The sequence below is a fragment of the Onychomys torridus genome, chromosome 23, assembly GCF_903995425.1.
Source record: "Onychomys torridus chromosome 23, mOncTor1.1, whole genome shotgun sequence".
In the NCBI taxonomy this organism is placed as follows: Eukaryota; Metazoa; Chordata; class Mammalia; order Rodentia; family Cricetidae; genus Onychomys; species Onychomys torridus.
The window spans coordinates 9,334,595-9,352,532 of NC_050465.1; the positions used below are offsets into that span (position 1 = coordinate 9,334,595).

The following is a 17,938-nucleotide window of genomic DNA, read 5'->3' on the forward strand; positions in this document are numbered from 1 at the left end:
GCTCTAAAAGCTTTTCTAGAAATTGCTTTCCTCATCTTGGCCAGCATGGCAGGTCCCATGAGCTTCCCTCCCATACAGGAAAATAGGTGGCCATGCCCAGGTGGAAGGATTCTTGGCCTATCCTAGCACCATATGGTCTTGTCTGGCTGCTGACTTGGGTACCAAGGGCCTATTTCCCAGGCCCTGGGGGTGCCTCACTGGTTCGTGGTGCCAGGTGCTGCTAACTCTCCCCAGGATCTTCCGATGAGGTCTCTCTGGAGGAATCAGAAGATGTCCGAGGAACCCGAGGCTCCCTGGAAGGGAACAGCCAGCACAGGGCCAACACCACAATGCACGTGTGCTGGTACCGGAACACAAGTGTGTCCAGAGCAGACCACAGTGCAGCCGTTGAGGTATGGCTGTCCTGAGCATACATGTGAGTCCTCCTGCAAGTTTCCCCTACTGGTGTGCGGTCAAACAGCTGCCTCCTGCCCCTCCCTCACCAGCAGAAAATAGTTTAAGTCTCACTGTCTACTCAGGCTCTCTTTGAAAAGGGACTTCACACCAAATGTCACCTGGTGTCTTGTAAGGGTAGTCAAGGCAGAGGCGGCTGTTCTCCTCTGGTGGGATTTGCTGAAAGGCCCACTTGTTGCCCCAGGACAGTGCTCTCCCTAGTCTGCCCACAGCCTTCCCCACTCCCATGCTCCCGCTCACCCACTTACTGAGGATTAGTACACATCTGGCTTCACAGAACCTCAAGCTACTTGGCCTAGCACCTCAACACACCCATTCTTGGACTTGCCCCTCCACCCTGACTCCAAGTTTTCCATAGCCTCGTCTTCACTCTCCTGGGCCAGGCTCAAGCCTGTGTGGGAGTCAGAACACAGCAGGTCCCTAGTGAGGCCTGAGATACCTACAGATCAAAGTCGGTGGGGCACTCTTGGGAAGCTAGGCAGCACATATTAGACACAGGCCTTGAAGACAGGAGGGGTCAGTGGGCTGGCTGCAGGTGTCTTTTCCAGTGCGGCACTTAAGTATCTCCCCCGTAACTTCAAAGAACCTTTCAAACTTGGTTCAATGTGTCATCACCAACCTCGTCTTGTTCTCTTAATAGGTTTGTAAATAGTGTCCTTTGTCAGAAAACTAATTTTATTATGTATCAGGAAGAGAAGTATCCTACTTAAGTGTGTCCCAGACTAACATCCTGTTGTCAGGTCTCAAGTTTGCACAAACCATGTTGATAAATGGTGAGCATCGGCCAGGTATAGTGGTGCGCACGACTTTCATCCCAGCACTTGGAGGCAGCGGCAGGCACAGCTCTTGAGTTTGAGGCCAGCCTGGGCTACAGAGTGAGTTTCAGGACAGCAGGGCTACACAGAGAAACCATCTTGGAGAAGAAAAAATTAGATGTTGAGCATGCAGAGACCTGTGTGTGGATATTTTGGCTAGATGTCAGGGTCATGGAACTAGTGACATCTGCTGAGCAAGGATTATGGTGAAGGCAAAATGCTTTTGCCTTTTCTACTGACAGAACCAGCTTTCAGGATACCTGCTGAGAAAGTTCAAGAACAGCAATGGCTGGCAGAAGCTCTGGGTGGTCTTTACCAACTTCTGCTTGTTCTTCTATAAAACTCATCAGGTATGTTGAGCACAATTCTATTTCCTCTTCACAGTCTGATGCCGATTCCACCATTATAGCACCTTTTCTATGAAAATGGAATTAGCCTTTCTCACCTGTGGTCCCTCTGTACAAACTACCATTTTTTGGGGGAGAACCAATGATATTAAAAGTGAAGGGCTGGGGAGGGCCACAGTGTAATGGGCTCTCAGTGCAGACCTGCACCTCAGTGACCCTGCTCCTGTGCTGACTTCCAGGACGACTACCCGCTGGCCAGCCTCCCACTATTGGGTTACAGTGTGAGCCTCCCCAGGGAGGCTGACAGCATCCACAAGGACTACGTTTTCAAGCTGCAATTCAAATCTCACGTCTACTTCTTCCGGGCTGAGAGCAAGTACACCTTTGAAAGGTGATTCTGCTGATCGCCATTCACAGAGCCAGAGGCCAGTTCCCCAGTTCCCAGAAAACAAGGGTCAAATAATACAGAGTTTTGTTTTCAGTGTATGTCCATGTTTGTATGTGAGCACAAAGTGTACACAGACACATGTATGCATTCATATAGTGACCAAAGGACAACTTCAGCAGGCACCCCTTTTGTTTTCAATCTTATATACACTGGTGTTTTGCCCTCATGTATGTCTGTGTGAGGGTGTCGGATCCCCTGGAACTGGAGTTAGACAGGTGTGAGCTGCCATGTGGGTGCTGCCAGGGCTCGACTGCTGAGCCGTCTCTCCAGCCCCCCCTCTTTATTTAAATTTTTTATGGTAGGGAGGGAACATGGGCCCATGTGCCACTTGTATGGAGGTAAGAAGACAACTTTGGAGTTGGTTCTCTCTATGAACCTTTGTGTGGGTTCTGGGGATCACACTCAGGCTGCCAGGCTTGCATGGCGAGTGCTGTTAGCTGCTAAGGCATTGCACTGGCCCAGTCCACCGTGTTTTTTGAGACCCGGGTCTCACTTGGGGCTCACTGATCAGGTGAGGCTGGCTGACCAGTGAATCCATCGCCACCTCCTCAGTGATGGACTTACATGTGCACATCACACCTGGCTTTTTACTTAGGTGCTAGGAATGAAGCTCAGTTCCTCATGCTTGAACAGCAAGAACTTTACTGACTAGTTGTATTGTCTGACCCTTACAGGTGGATGGAAGTCATTGAAAGGGCCAGCAGCTCACCGGAGAGACCCCCAAGTTTCACTCAGGACTGCTCACATCTCTCTCCAGGGCTGGAGGCAGAGGGCAGAGAGGAGGAATGTCCTTCAGCCTGCATGGACAAGAACCTATGACGGAGACTTGCAGAGTATAGGTATCATCCCCAGAGCTGAGCAACTAGAGCCGTCTCCCCACCAGAAGTGAAGGCTCCAGTGAAGGCTCCAGATGGCTGGGGCACATGTCTGAGGTCCATGAAAAGGAAATGGGGGTCCTTAGTTTGTGCTGAGCACAGCCCCTGCTGAGGACTGGTTGCTTCCACATCTACCTGTAGCACTACTAGCCAAATTCACATTGCCTTAGACAAGCACTATACTCAGGCTTATGTGATAAGCTCAGGGTTAGCCTCCAGGTCCTAACAAAACAAGTGTGGCAAAAGCCTCTCTAGTTCCCATCCCAATGCCGTCTAGACAAATGAAAACCAAAGACCCCCCCCTGCCCCCCAGGCCTGGGAGGATGGGGCCTCTCCTTGTTAGTTTCCAGTATTTTTCATCAACTAGGGCAGGCCTGTGACTCCTGTTCACTCATGTGACTTAAAATAAAAAGACAAATCCCCACCCACCAGCATCCCCTCGGCCTTACTTTGTTCTCCAGCAGGCCACAAGAAACTGTGAGGTTATATGACAACATTTAGAAGGATGCTAGCTCAGAGGCTACCCCATCGGGCTAGGCTCCATCATCAGAATGTCTCCAATCCAGGTCTTTATTGAAATGGTAGGGCTTTCAATGCTCTATGAAAACTAACACTTACTGTCAGGATATTTTAGCAAGTTCAATTTTCTTTAAAAAAAAAAAAAGAGGGGGGAGCAAATTCTGAACGATTCGAGTACTCATGAAAACACACAGTACCTGAACTGACAGCACAAGGCAAATTATGACCATCTTGGACCCCTATGAGCCTCCAAGACAATATCCCTGGTGTAGGGTGAGAGCCAGAACTGCCCAAAAGTTGCTTTGATCCTTAGTCTAGCAGCTGCAGGGGCCTAGGATTCTAGAAAGTCACACCAGCCTTCCAAATTGCTCCCCAGTTCTTCCAGGGCTCCTGGCTGCCCGCCATAGCTTCAGACAACCGAGGAGATGAACACAGGTATCCAGTGGCTGCTGTGCAGGGCAGCACACGATGGTGGGGCACAAGGAAGATAACCTGGCTTGTGAAGCCTACAGGCTGGCAGGTCTTTGCAGTTGCCACCCAGCACAAGAGGGCTTCCAAGTCAGTCCTTGTGAGCTCAAAACGAAAAGCATTCTTCTTTCTCTGTGAAGAGCAGTGCATTTGGTCGTTCAGCGGGTAGATGTCAGGTGGTTCCTGCTGTGTGAGAACCTGTAAGTGAAAGGTGCCATTACCATTCCTGGACATGTACTTCAGTAGCTCCTGACAAGCTCTCAGATGTGCAGTTCACAGCACTGTACCAGCAGCATCTCATAAGACATCCTCAGGGTTTCAGGTTGCAGGATCAGTGCTGGCTAAACCCACCCTGCTGCTCCTAAGAACCACCAGGGTAGGTCTCTCTCGGTGACCAGAACAGAGTCCAGAGGATATGGGAGGAGGGACTGGTGCATCTGCCTGTAACAGCCTGCGAACCCTGAGCCTGTGCAGCTGCCAAGGAAGGGCCAGTGTCTGCCCTGCCTGTCCCTTCACAGGTATAAGTCAGCTTGGGGCTCCCCATCAACAGCAGGCAAGTCCTTGGCTTACAAAGTACCCATGCTGTTCCTGGGGCACAGAACCTCTAGGAAGCCACCAAGGAGAAAGGTCGGAGGTCAGTCATACACAGTGCTCTGTCACTGAGCCATTTTGTGGCACTGTCCAGACACTGGCCTGAGACTGAGGTCCAACCTTAATGCATAGCTCAGAGCCACAGAGGCCCACTTGCTTCTCCCTCTCCAACTCCAAAGGCACAGATGAGAAAGTATGCTAACCGTGAAACAGGACCAAACCAGCTACTCCCAAGAATGAGTCCCAGGCTTTATTTTGTGTTAAGTTCCCCCATGAGGATCTCCTACCTGGGTCAGGGCACTGTGCTCACCTCTGCACACGCTCCACCAGGTGCACCATCAACTTGTCTGAGATGCCAGGACAGGATTCCTCAGCCAGGCTGAAGGCATTCTCTAGCTCCTCCAGGGCACCCACACTCCCACCGCTCTGCTTGTGCTTCTCTTTGAGCTGCAGAGAGAACATGTATGTACCTAACTGGCATCTTACCTGAGACCCACATCTGGAAGACCTACAGGAAGCAAGGGAGCAGCACACTTCATATGGCCTGTTGATGAGGACTCCTGGGGCCCTTCTCTCCCCTGATCAGAACAAATGGCTTCTTACAGACTGAAGGTCAGGAAGTCCAATCAAGTGGATCCAGTCTGACTTGGAAATTAGTATAGTAACCCAGAGCACAAGGACCTTGACAGACATCCCAGATCAGACTTCAGACCATTTCTGGGACCTCAGCTCCTAACAGTACTTTTACTTAGTCACTTTCTCGGCCCTGGGCAACACTGCATGCTGCCCATAGCACAGACCTAAGTGGCTGCTCCCTCCTCTGGGTAAGGTCACTGCCAGATCCCACTCTACCTGTCCTGTTCTCAGGGAGACTATTTCCATCCCTCCACTTCCTGTATACCCTCTCTGGGCTCCAGATGCTGTTGTCACCCATGGGGGTGGGAAGATAGGCCTACAACCTGCTTCCTGACCTTCAAATCCATATGAGCATTCATTTCTGGCCTTGAACTCACAGAGATCCACCTGCCTCTGCCTTCCAAGTACTGGAATTAAAATTGTGTGCCACCACCCCCAGCTTGCTACACTGTATTTCTGATGATGGCTTTGACCTCCCTTAGCCAACAACAGTGACATAAGGTCATGTGGCCACCAAGGAATCGCCACCCTTGCCTAGGACTGACCTTTGTCTTCCTCCAAGGAAGAACCATGTGGTAGTTGGACATTGCAAAAAGCAGTAGTACTGTAATGCCAGACAACCTTAGCAGGTCTGGAAGCATAAAAAGGCGCTGGCCAGCTCAGTTCTTCCCAGTGGTTTATGGTATGGTCCATCTACTCAGGAAACTGGACCCACAAACCTGCGCATAACCGACTGCAATAGACCCAGGAATCCAATGTGTAAAGCCCGGGTGCAGGGCCCACTACAACACTACGCCATGGCTCTGCAGGGAGCACCTCTAAAGAACCAGCTACTGCCCTGCATGACCAACTCTCACCTCTCCAAAGACAGGCCGGACTAGCGTGGACAAGCACTGGGACCTTGGCTGTCTCTTGATGGGCTCAGCAGGCTGCAAGGGGGAAAGCAAGGCACTGGGTATGTGGAGAGATCAGAGAGGCTCCCTTCCCTGTCTCCTCAATCTCTGGCTTAGGCAGGCTGACAGAGTACAAACCAGGGGTCCACTCCCAAACTGTAAGCCATCAGTTCTCATCAGGCCCACACCTAAACACCTGTAGACCCAGGCTTCAACATGATTCCTGGCTAGCTCAATGCCACTCTGAGCTTAGAAACCACCCACTCTACCCTGTCCTTCCCAAGCTCTTTGCCCAGACCCCAGATAATGAGTGTTTAAAATAGCCCTAGGTCAAGGGCACTTTGGAGCTGACCTCAAAAGCCTGGTACCCAGAGTGCAGTCCACATCTGCTGCCCCAGGGGAGCTGAGGCAGGGCTGGTACATATGGGGCAGTGCTCTGGCCCAGGGCATGAACAGACCTTCTGTGAGCTGTGCAGAGCAGTCCCCTTGTGCAGCTTGCTATGTGGACTCGGCCGGATGGTTGGAGGAAACGTCCAGATGGGACCCTGCTCCCCATCCTCAGCCTCACCATCACTAAAGAGGATAAAGAATCAGAAGAGCTCATGGAGATAGGGCTGGAAATAACCATGGTACTGAGGTACATCTCATTTCTGTGAGGCACTAGGAGGCCCCAGGCTGCAGCATCTAGGTGATAGTTAAAAGGCCCCGTTCTTCAGAATGCAGGTTCCCTGCCCACTATCAGTCTTCACCCTAGCAACTAGCTCTAAGCCTGCCTCTGGAGGAGAACCCCACTGCCATTAAAGCACCCAGGGAGCCCTGGAGGACAAACAACAACAAAAAGTCCCTACATGTCAGAATCCTCAGAACTGGACTCCTCGCCATGCCCCTCAGACTTCCAGCGCTTGTAGCGGTCAATGAGTTCAGTGAGAAAGGAGGTCTTCTTGGTGTAGCGTGTGATGAATTTGTGCTTCAGGAGCTCCTTGGCAGTGGGTCGCTGCCAGGAAGACAGTCAGAGCTGAGTTCCACCCTCCCAACAGACACAGGGCGGGACAGGTAGGGATGTGAAGGCTGGGCCCCGTCTCACCCCACGTTAATACCCTCCCTTCATAAGCCCTCCCTCAGCTGTCTGGGGTGGCCCAGGTGGGGATAGGCCTTACGAATCGTGGGTCCTTATTGAGGCAGGCCTCTACAAACTCCTTGAAGGGTTTGCTGTGGTGGCCCTCCAACGTGGGTGGGTTATTCTTGGGAATCAAGAACAGGACTCGCATAGGGTGGAGGTCAGAGTTTGGTGGCTCCCCCTTGGCCAGCTCAATGGCAGTGATGCCCAGGGACCAGATGTCAGCCTAGACAGGGTATCACACAGGACAGTTGCTACATGTAACATTTTGAGCTGGTGGCAGTATACGCCCACCTCCCATCCAGAACTCACCTTAAAGTCATAAGCAGACTGCTTGATAACCTCGGGTGCCATCCAGAAGGGAGTACCCACAAACGTGTTCCTCTTGATTTGTGTGTCTGTGAGCTGCCCAGCCACACCGAAGTCTGCCAGCTTCACGTCACCCTGCTCTGAGAGCAGCACGTTGGCAGCTGCTCAATACAGGACAGGTGGGCATCATCCTTGGCTCCACAGCCCGCCCCAAGCAGCCCTGCATGCAACTCCTTGACCAGTGATGGGATGGCATCCCTGGCCCCTGGGGACAGCAGCTGGGATGTCTTGGGACCTCGGATTGATTTTCTTGCCACTGTAGGCCAGTGGGCCACTGCTGACAGAAGCAGGCAAGCTGGGGGGCCTACACGAGCATTCCTACCTTTACTCCAGGTTTCCCTGTTTGCCTTTTCTGACAAACCCCAACAAAGGTGACGTCCACATCACATCTAGTCATAGTGACCTTAACCAAAGGGCACAGCTGACGTGGGCTAGTCAGGAAGTCTATCACTCTGCCCATAGGATCCCTCACTGTAACATAAGGGCTCAGCCATCCTCACCAAGTCATTCATGGCGGGCTGGCCCAGCTTTGTGAGTCCTCCCAGGACTGGAGCACACAGGAGTGTCGCACAAATCCACACCTGATGCTGAGCCAAGGCTCTGGCTGTATACTAGGTACACAGCTGGTTTCGTTCACATATGTGAAGACTGACATTAGGTGATGTGAGATTAGGAAGGTTTTCCTAGGCTTGGGAAGTAGCTCAGTAGCAGAATGTTTGCTCAGCATGCACAATCCCCTAGGTTCCATCCTCAGTGTGGCCATTGAAAAGGGGGTAAAAGCAAGACTGACACACACACCCCAGTTTCCAGGTGGCAGAAGGGCTCCCCACATCCCATGCCCTCAGGCACCACAATCTACTGGTTCCACATGCCCATCTCTTTCTAGGTCATGGGCAGACTGCAGCCATGCCCACCCCGCAGGACCTTTGATATCTCGGTGGATCTTGCGCTCTGAGTGCAGATAATCCAGGCCCTTCAGGATCTCCCGCAAGATGGTGGCAATGTAGGTCTCCTCCAGTGGACCAGGTTTTAGCTGAAGAAAGACATCAGGGAAGAACCTCAGTTGTAGCTACCACGCCCACACCACCACAGCGCCTGAGCTTCACCACCCACCAACTTCTGAGCCCTTGCAGAAGGCAAGGGCCTTTGTGTTCCTTAGTTCTGAAAGTTTCAGCTGTCAAGGATAATGGGGGAAGGAGAAATGGGGAAGTGAGAGGCTGTTTCCAGAAAACATAAAAGCTACTTTTAGCTGGGTGGTGGTGGTGGCGCACACCTTTAATCCCAGCACTCGGGAGGCAGGGGCAAGTGGACCTTGGAGTTTGAGGCCAGCCTGGTCTCCAGAGCTAGTTCCAGGACAGCCAGAGCTGTTACACCTACCTGGCTGAAACCCTGTCTTGAAAAACAGAAAGTAAAAAAAATAAAATAAAATAGACCTATATTTATCTTTTCTGTGACTATAAAGATAGGAATAGGTTCTTCATCATGACCCTGACCCTCTTATTTGTCTGGGATTTCTAAATGTGCCTATGCCCCCAGGCCACTAGAGGCCCAAGACCTCTTTCATCATCAATCAGGGCAAGATAAACAGTATTTGTTTCAGGAATTGACAATTCCTGATGAATATCTAAAGCACTAAGACAGTAAACAGGTAGCCTGAGAAAGCCCACAAGCCTAAGAGTTTGCAGAGCATTGACTCCTGGAGTATAGAAAGACACCCCCACAGCAAGCTGCTCATAGCTCGAGCCTCAACTTACCAGGTCCAGTGCAGAGCCACCACCCAAGTATTCCATGATAATCCATAGCTTGGTGCTCTGGGAGCAGAGAACCATGTCAGTGTCTGGACAGCAAATGAAGGTAGCATACCAAGTGTGGAGTCCACAGGCCAACCCCTCCTAACGCCACCAAAAGATGTCAGCTAGGGGCTCAGGCCACACAGCAACTATACCAGGCTAGTTCCTGCCAGGAACCCCAACAGGAAAGGGTTCTAGCCAGGCAAGGTAGTAAATGTCTATTAGCCTAGCACTTTGGAGGGCTAAAAGTTCAAGGTCAGCTTGGGCTACTAGATCTTGAGTTTTGTTGTTGTTTTATTTGTTTTAAAGGGGGTGGGGAAGAAGGGATAGAGAGATGTCTTGGCAGGTGAGAGCACTTGATGCTCTTTCAGAAAGACCCAAGTTCAATTCCCAATACTAGCATCATGTGGCTCACAAAGGGCTTTAACTCCAGTTCCAGGGGGATCCAACACCTTCTTCTGGTCTCCTCAAGCACGCATGCACATGCATGCACACACACATACACTCTCTCACACACACATTCATGTGGCACATACCCCTACTTGACACATATAGGTAAAAATAATAATAAAAAAAATTAATACTTTTTTTAAAGGAGGGCCAAGCCCCCAGCATGGTGGTGAATGCCTTTAATCCCAGCACTCGAGAGGAAGAGGCAGGTGGAGTTCTGTAAGTTCAAGGCTAGCCTGGTGCACATAATGGGCCAGGACAAACAAAACTAGAAAGAAAGACCCTGTCTTTAAAAACAAACAAACAAACAAACACCACACATTAAACTAAAAGCCAGACCAAAAAAGGAGGACTAGATGTGGTGGCATACACCTTAATTCTGGCACTTCAGAGACATAGGCAGATCTCTTGTGAGTTCAAGGCCAGCCTTGTCTACATAGACCCTGTCGAGGGGGAGGGGCAGGAGGAAAGGTCTCAGTGACTGCCCAGCTACTATGCCTCTGGTACAGGCACCAGGTGGACAGGCCAAACGCTCTGAGAAGTAGCTAAGTCTACTTCAATAGTGCCCTCCTAGCAGGCCCCCAGAGTACTGCTGGCAGGGGTCCCTTAGACAGTGCCTAACAGTACCCACGGATAAGACAGCTGGGCCATTATGACCATCTTAGAGCCAAGTGACCCTTGTAGATTGGCACTCCTCAAGAGAACAGACTTTTCTGTGAAGATGAGCTATGGTGTGAAGGGGGACCCTTCCAGAGGGACCCCCATGTGCCCAGCAGTGCCTTTCTCTGCTCGCCTCAACCCTTGGGTACATATTATTCCCTCTGGAAACAAAGGAGAACACCTGGCCCAGAAGCTCAGAGTGCTCCACCCCCAACCACTGCAGAGGCCCCTCCTCCTAGCAGGTACCTTCAGGTAGGAGCCAAAGTAGCGGGTGATGTAAGGGCTGTCACACTGGCTGAGCACAGTGATCTCCTGCTGGATGTCCTCAATCTCATCCTCTGCCTCTTCCAGGTCAATGATCTTGATGGCCACCACCTCCTTGGTGTGGTTGTCGATGCCCTTGTACACCTCCCCAAACGAGCCCTTGCCAATGCGGTCAAGCTTGGTGAAGAGTTCCTCTGGGTCCACACGAGAATGCTATGGAAGCCAACAGGGGCAGACTGTTGAGAACGGGTAACACCCACTGGAGGAAATACTACGAGGGGGCTCCTCTGCCAACTGAGGGCATGGTCCACTGCAAGGAGCTAAAGGGAACTCATCTCAGTCTTTTCTGGCTTCTTTAACCCTGTTCAGAAAACCTAAATGTAACTCTCCAAGTGACACTATATTCAATAGATTTGATACAGTGAATCAGAGATATCTATCTATAGACTCAGATGTAAACTATAAGCCTTGGGTACTATCACATCTCAAAGTGCCCTAATGAGTTGGCCAGGCCAAGACCTGACAGGAACAACAGGCAGGAATATGTGTGTGTAAGAGGGTTGTTTTTTTGTTTTTGTTTTTTGTTTTTTTTTCCAGAGCTGAGGCCCGAACCCAGGGCCTTGCGCTTGCTAAGCAAGCACTCTACCACTGAGCTAAATCCCCAACCCCTTAAGAGGGTATTTTAAAATTCCTTTTACTGTAAATGTAAAAGTGTTCTAAGAAAACCTCAGAAGTAATGTGAGCTGGGTGCTGGAAAGACGGCTTGGTGGTTAAGAGCACATACTGCTTTTGCAAAACTGCCTACAACTTCAGCCTTCAGTCTCTGGCCTTGGTGAGTACCTGCACTCACATGTACATACCACCCCTATAATTTAAAAATAAATTTTAGCTAGGCATGGTGGCACATGCCTTTAGTCCCAGAACTCAGGAGGCAGATGCAGGTGAGTTCTAGGATAGCCTGTTCTACAGAGCTAGTTCCAGGACAGCTAGGACTGCACAGAGAAACTCTGTCTCAAAAACAAACAAACAAGCAAACAAGAGGAAGAGAGAGAGAGAGAGAGAGAGAGAGAGAGAGAGAGAGAGAGAGATAGATTAAGATTTAACACAAGCTAACTTATGTTTTCCACACTCCTAAAAGCTACACCCACTCCCAAATCAGTCCTGTAGCCAGCTACACCCTCATACTAGCAATGAGTTGAACACTTTCTCAGATGCTTGATTCTAGATACTAAACACAGAAGGCTGCCCTAAATGGCTCTTAGATTTAAACAATAAGATCTTATCATTGCTGAACCAACCGTGTTGAAGATACCTGGTTTAAAGCCCAGTACACTACAAGTGAAGACCAGGATGGCAAAGGTATGTCCTCTGTCCAAACCAGCTGCCTCCAGGAAAGGAGATACTCCAGGGCTGCACAGAAAAGGGACGGTGCAGCAGAGCCTCTCCCAGGCCACCACTGAGTGTCCCTACCCTGCCTGTGAGATCTGGCAGACTCTGGACACCACTGACGCTCTCCATACCACTGACCGAGCTGGAAGAGGATGCAGGAATGGGAATACCGAGTCTCATCCAGTTTATCAATCCTGCCAGGTTTCACCTCCATTAGGAATTGCTCCTCCAAAAAGGACGTCCTCAAACAGTATTCTGGTGCCAGTTAAAAGGAACCAAATAAGGATGGTAAGATGGTCCGGCTGATAAAGGCACTTGCCACCAAGACTAACAACCTGAGTTTGACTACCTAGGCCCACATGGTGAAGGAAGAGAGCTGATTCCAAAAGGTGTCTGGGACCAACACATACACGCCATGGTACACACACGAGGTGTCCAACACATACACGCCATGGTACACACGGGGTGTCCAACACATACACGCCATGGTACACACACGAGGTGTCCAACACATACACGCCATGGTACACACACGAGGTGTCCAACACATACACGCCATGGTACACACATGAGGTGTCCAACACATACACGCCATGGTACACACACGAGGTGTCCAACACATACACGCCATGGTACACACACGAGGTGTCCAACACATACACGCCATGGTACACACACGAGGTGTCCAACACATACACGCCATGGTACACACACGAGGTGTCCAACACATACACGCCATGGTACACACACGAGGTGTCCAACACATACACGCCATGGTACACACACGAGGTGTCCAACACATACACGCCATGGTACACACACGAGGTGTCCAACACATACACGCCATGGTACACACACGAGGTGTCCAACACATACACGCCATGGTACACACATGAGGTGTCCAACACATACATGCCATGGTACACACATGAGGTGTCCAACACATACACGCCATGGTACACACATGAGGTGTCCAACACATACACGCCATGGTACACACATGAAGTGTCCAACACATACACACCATGGTACACACATGAGGTGTCCAACACATACACGCCATGGTACACACATGAGGTGTCCAACACATACACGCCATGGTACACACATGGGGTGTCCAACACATACACACCATGGTACACACATGGGGAGGTACAGTTGATTTTAATAGGACTAGGAAATAACTCAGTGGCAGAGCACTTGCCTAGCATGACAAGGTCTGGAGTTCAGCCCTGCCTCAGCATGGGGATAGGGGAGTGGGGGCAGGGAGCAAGACATGAAAAGAAAAAAACCACATTTATTTACAACTGTGTAAGTACTGATGCTCAAATCCCTCTGTGCTTAGGGAAGAGCTTGTCCGAGCTGTTTACCATGTTCCTGTGGAGCCTGTCCTCCAAGAATGACCTGGCTGCCTGCTTCCCTGAGGTCTAATTGCCCCAGCCTCTTCTCTCCAAGCAAAGCAGTTGGTGTCAGAGACCTGACTAAACCCCATCTGAGACTTTCCAGAGACATTGCCTTTGCCAACTAACTAGCTACACTGCTAAGGTAGCTACACCATGAACAAAGTGATAGAGACACAGAACCATACTCTCATCCCCTTAAAAGCCAAGAGCTCTGCAGAACAAGATGAGGTAGAAAAGTTTGGGGAAGAGCTCCAGGAACAAGGGCAGTGTCTTAACACAGAAGTCACCTAATCCCTCCAAGCAAAGCTGCCTCTGAGAGGCCTGAGTATGTGCCACAGTGCCATGCAGTGTGGACTAGCTGTGGTATCCATATGTACCCTGCTTTGGCCAGGGGCTAGAGAGATGGCTCAGTGGTTAAGAGCACTCGGGTTTGGTTCCCAACAACCCATATGATCTCAAACACTGCCCACATGTGGTGCACATACATACATGCATGTACTCACACATACACATAAAAGTAAATAAACCTATTTTAAAAAAGGAAAAGGGAAGGAAGGGAAAGAAAAAGGTCAACACCAGAGGATGGCTCAGGGGGTAAAAGCACTTGTCACCAAGCCTAACAGCCTTGGTTTGGTCCCCTGGACTCCCTTGGTAGGAGAGAACCAACTCCCAGAAATGGTCTTCTAATATTTACACTGTGGTAATACACACCCACCATCCATAAATAAATAAATGTAAGCATCTTTTGTTTTTTCAAGAAAATGAAAAGGAGACCAATCCATCCAAAGTGACCCTTCTCACAGCCTCATCAGAGCTGGCAGCCAAATCCTAAGACCAGCTCTCACTGAGCAGCCGCTGGTGCTTGGAGCAGATCTGCAGCCTGAAGTCCTCAAAGGCCACCCTGAGAATTGTCCAGACAGAAAGCTGAGGGCTGCCTGAGGTCCCTTAGGCTGCAGTGGCCAGGGAGTAGTGTTTGCCCCCAGGCTCTCCTGCTTAATCATGTGAGTGAAAAGCAAGAGAAAAGCTCTCTCCAGTATGGATGATAAGTCAGATACCTCAGCCATTCCAAGACAGGCCCTGGATCCAAGCCACATCAGAAATAAACACTTTGGGCCATGCACTCTCACCACACCCCCTGTGGATGGACAGACCATCAATAAAGGTAAGAAATCAGTACAGACTACCTCAGTCTTCTGCCACTTCCTGTCTGGGTCCTGACCACTTGATCCCTGCTCAAAGCCAGTCCTGAAAGCCAAGTGTAGGATAAGATCCACATAGCAGACCTTTTTCTGCCTGTTTCTGCTCCAGGGGGCTCCCCAAACACTTCCTCAAACCCCCCTCTTACCACTTAGTCCCCACTGTCTCCTCAGCTGCTACAGCTCCAGCCATGTGTAGTCTGAGACACCTTAAGAGCCATCACAGACTCCAGGAGGTCTAGCTGATGACTTGAGGTTATAAGGTCTCATCACTGGTTCATCCAGTGGCTGCTAAGGCAACCTAAGAAAACCTGGAAGATGTAGAACCTTGACCCAGGACCACCATCCCTCTGATTCTTGGGGGCCCCTTTCCTCAGACTCAGGCACATGCTCAGCCATACTGAGAATCCTTAATTGCCCTCCACTTCAGAACCTAGAGTCAGAACTGGTCCGCACAGCAGCCCAAGAAGGGTATCCTCAGTCAGGCATTCATTTACCACTGCCTCAGAGAAGGCGAAAACAGCAGACTCCAAAGCCAGAGGTTTTCGGCAAGGAAAAGGGGGGAACCTCATTCTTCTAAGTCCGTGCTTTTCGGATACCTACAACTGTAGACCAGCCAGCCTTAGCAGAAACAGTATTGACAGGAACCTTCCTGGCATGGTCAAGACTATATTTACACCTTCGTCTCAACCCCAGCTGGTCAAAGACAGCGAGGCAGCATCCTGATGTGGGCGGCTCAGGTTCCTCTTCTGGACAGGATGTGCTATGAGCCATGCATGACTCCAGTCACTTAACTGGCTCTGTGCAGTTGAGACCCATACTCTCCATTCACTCCTAGGGCTGTTAGACATACAGCCTCTTGCCTGCCTGCCAACGTGCCTGCTGTGTGTCACCCCCAAAACAAACAAACCAAGAGGAGTGACCTGGCACACATCCTCAACGACCACCACATATTGCTTGCCCATAACCATCGGGTCCTTCCAGAGATGGAGCTGGCCAGGTGACGGGCAATCTAAGACAGAAGCGCAGGCTATAGAGGAAAGTATAATCTTTACCACACAAAGGGGCAATTTCATAGGACACCACGGCTACCATGTTGGGAGAAAACGAAAGTATGTCTAGGTTGGACACAGGCCCCTAAAAAGACAAAAAGATGCTCTCTTTGAGGAAGGTCCCCATCATCCCTCTACTCCTTCACAGTTTACAGCTCCAATTTGTTATCCTAGGACCTACGGGAGCTAAGCCTAGGCCTCTTAAAAATAAACTAGAGGCACATTTTTCTCTCAGTACGTTATATAATTAGAGGCAAAATGTCAAAAAAAAAAAAAAAAAAAAAACCCAACCCGTATTTGATATGTGTTAGCTTAAATCAGCATCAGTTAGCAAGCCCGGGAGCCCATCTGTTGACAGCTGGGCCCAAAGCCCTACCCAACAGCTGTGAGTAGTCTTCCAGGCTGGATTGGTTTCCTCCAAGGAGCCCTGCCTCCAGTTCCTGCCCACAAGCAGCGGACGGACGCGCTTCCTGTCTGCACACCCAGTTCTCAAGGATGCCGGGGGGCAGAGGGAGGGAAGGTGGGGGGGGAGAGGGAGGGAAGGTGGGGGGGAGAGGGAGGGAAGGTGGGGGGGAGAGGGAGGGAAGGGGGGGGGGAGAGGGAGGGAAGGTGGGGCGGGAGAGGGAGGGAAGGGGGGGGAGAGGGAGGGAAGGGGGGGGGAGAGGGAGGGAAGGTGGGGGGAGAGGGAGGGAAGGTGGGGGGGAGAGGGAGGGAAGGTGGGGGGGAGAGGGAGGGAAGGGGGGGCTGCACTGTCCTCAAGAGCCTGTTCCCTCGCCTGCAACCGTCAAGCCTATGCATAACCAAATCGAACCCTTAAAAAGCAAACCGCAGGGCTAAAGCACCGAAAATCAGCCACCATGGCAGTCTGCTCCACTTCCCTGACGGCTGGCTGTCACATTTGCTTCGAAATAACGAGAGAGACAGACAGACAGACACAGAAGTGTCCAGACAGCAAATCCTCCCCCACCCCACCTTGAACCCCGTGCCTCCTCATCCTCCTCCCTGCCGGGTTGGGATGGCATCCCGGTAGCCAGGGCAGGGAAAGTCCGGGCCGGGCTCCTGCACCTGTGCACAGCGGCTGCAGAGCAGAGGTCCTTACACAGCACAGCTTCCCCGTGGGGCTTGTCTGCCTCCCGCGATGGCTCGGCCGCTCGGGCCACAGCGACCTGCCCCCACCCCACCCCGACGTTCAGCCTCCGCCCCTCTCCCGCTCCCCCACGAACCGCCGACGCCCACACTCACCTGGTGCGCGAAGCCCCGGAGGTGAGCCATGTCCCCGCTGACGTGACCGGTCCTGCGTAGCCACCGCGCCCGCTCGTCTCAAGCACCTGCGAGAAACCGCAGGCCGCTCGATCAACAGCAGCTCCGTGGAGTCCCTCCACCCGCGACCTCCGATCCCGAGCCCGGCGGGGCCCCTGACCCGCCCTCAGGGCGTGCCCGGCCTCCCCAACAGCCCAGGCGCGGCCCGCTGACAGCGCCCACCTCCGGGAGGCTCCATCCCGGATTCCCGGCCCGCTTCGCAGTCCCCACGGCGGCTCACACCGCAGTTCGGGCGCCCGGAACGCCCAGGCCTCTCAGCCCGAGAGGTGGAGGCAAGCGGCTACGAGCGGGGTGTCGTGGCGAGCGCGAGGCTCTGTGGGACTAGGAGTCCCGCCGCCCGCCGGGTACCCCGGACCCGCGAATTTGAGACTACAAGTCCCAGCTGGCTGTGCGGTAGGAGGCGGAGTTGCGCGGGGGGTGCTCTGCGGCTGTGAGGGTGTCAGACTACAAGTCCCAGCAGGCCGTGCGTGTGGGGCGGGCCGTAGAGAGGTACAGGCACACCACGATTGGATTGGAACCTGGTGTTGGGTTCCTGCGGGGGCTCTGTTAGGCCGCGCGGTGTGCCGTGCCGCGCGTGCGCAGTTGCCATGAAGTGTTCCAGGCCTTTCAATCCTTCTCACTTTCCTCGAAGCTGTTTACAGTGCCTGGAGTCCAACCCACATTACCCCCAGGGCCTGGTGTTCCAGCAATGTGATGGCCTTGTCTGCACTTAGAAACACACACATACACACTCACGCATGCACACACACACACACACACACACACACACACACACACACACACGCCTTAAAGAAGACGCTCAGCATGGCCCATTTCTTGGGCAGATGCTTCTCTCCTGCCTCAGTTTCCCTATCTGTAAATGCAATCGTCGGGCCCTAGGGAC

At 51.8% G+C, this 17,938-nt stretch overlaps 2 protein-coding genes across 2 annotated transcripts in view; one reads left to right on the forward strand and one right to left on the reverse strand.

The window, feature by feature from the left end:
- Farp2 (FERM, ARH/RhoGEF and pleckstrin domain protein 2) overlaps positions 1 to 3,366 on the forward strand; it is a 96,798-nt gene extending 93,432 nt beyond the window's left edge. The window contains 4 exon segments of the mRNA XM_036173618.1: positions 235 to 392; positions 1,511 to 1,618; positions 1,855 to 2,006; positions 2,738 to 3,366. Coding sequence (XP_036029511.1) covers positions 235 to 392; positions 1,511 to 1,618; positions 1,855 to 2,006; positions 2,738 to 2,882 — 563 coding nt within the window. The 3' untranslated portion in view covers positions 2,883 to 3,366.
- Positions 3,367 to 3,481: 115 nt separating this feature from the next.
- On the reverse strand, positions 3,482 to 17,403 carry Stk25 (serine/threonine kinase 25). The gene is made up of 12 exons (XM_036173619.1): positions 17,218 to 17,403; positions 16,978 to 17,063; positions 10,678 to 10,908; positions 9,286 to 9,342; positions 8,456 to 8,564; positions 7,475 to 7,632; positions 7,203 to 7,388; positions 6,894 to 7,039; positions 6,504 to 6,618; positions 6,010 to 6,081; positions 4,827 to 4,963; positions 3,482 to 4,123 (listed from the first exon to the last, which is right to left on the reverse strand). Exons 2-12 carry the CDS (start codon positions 17,005 to 17,007, stop codon positions 4,084 to 4,086), a joined length of 1,281 nt encoding a protein of 426 aa, XP_036029512.1. The 5' UTR covers positions 17,008 to 17,063; positions 17,218 to 17,403; the 3' UTR covers positions 3,482 to 4,083.
- Positions 17,404 to 17,938: the final 535 nt, after the last annotated feature.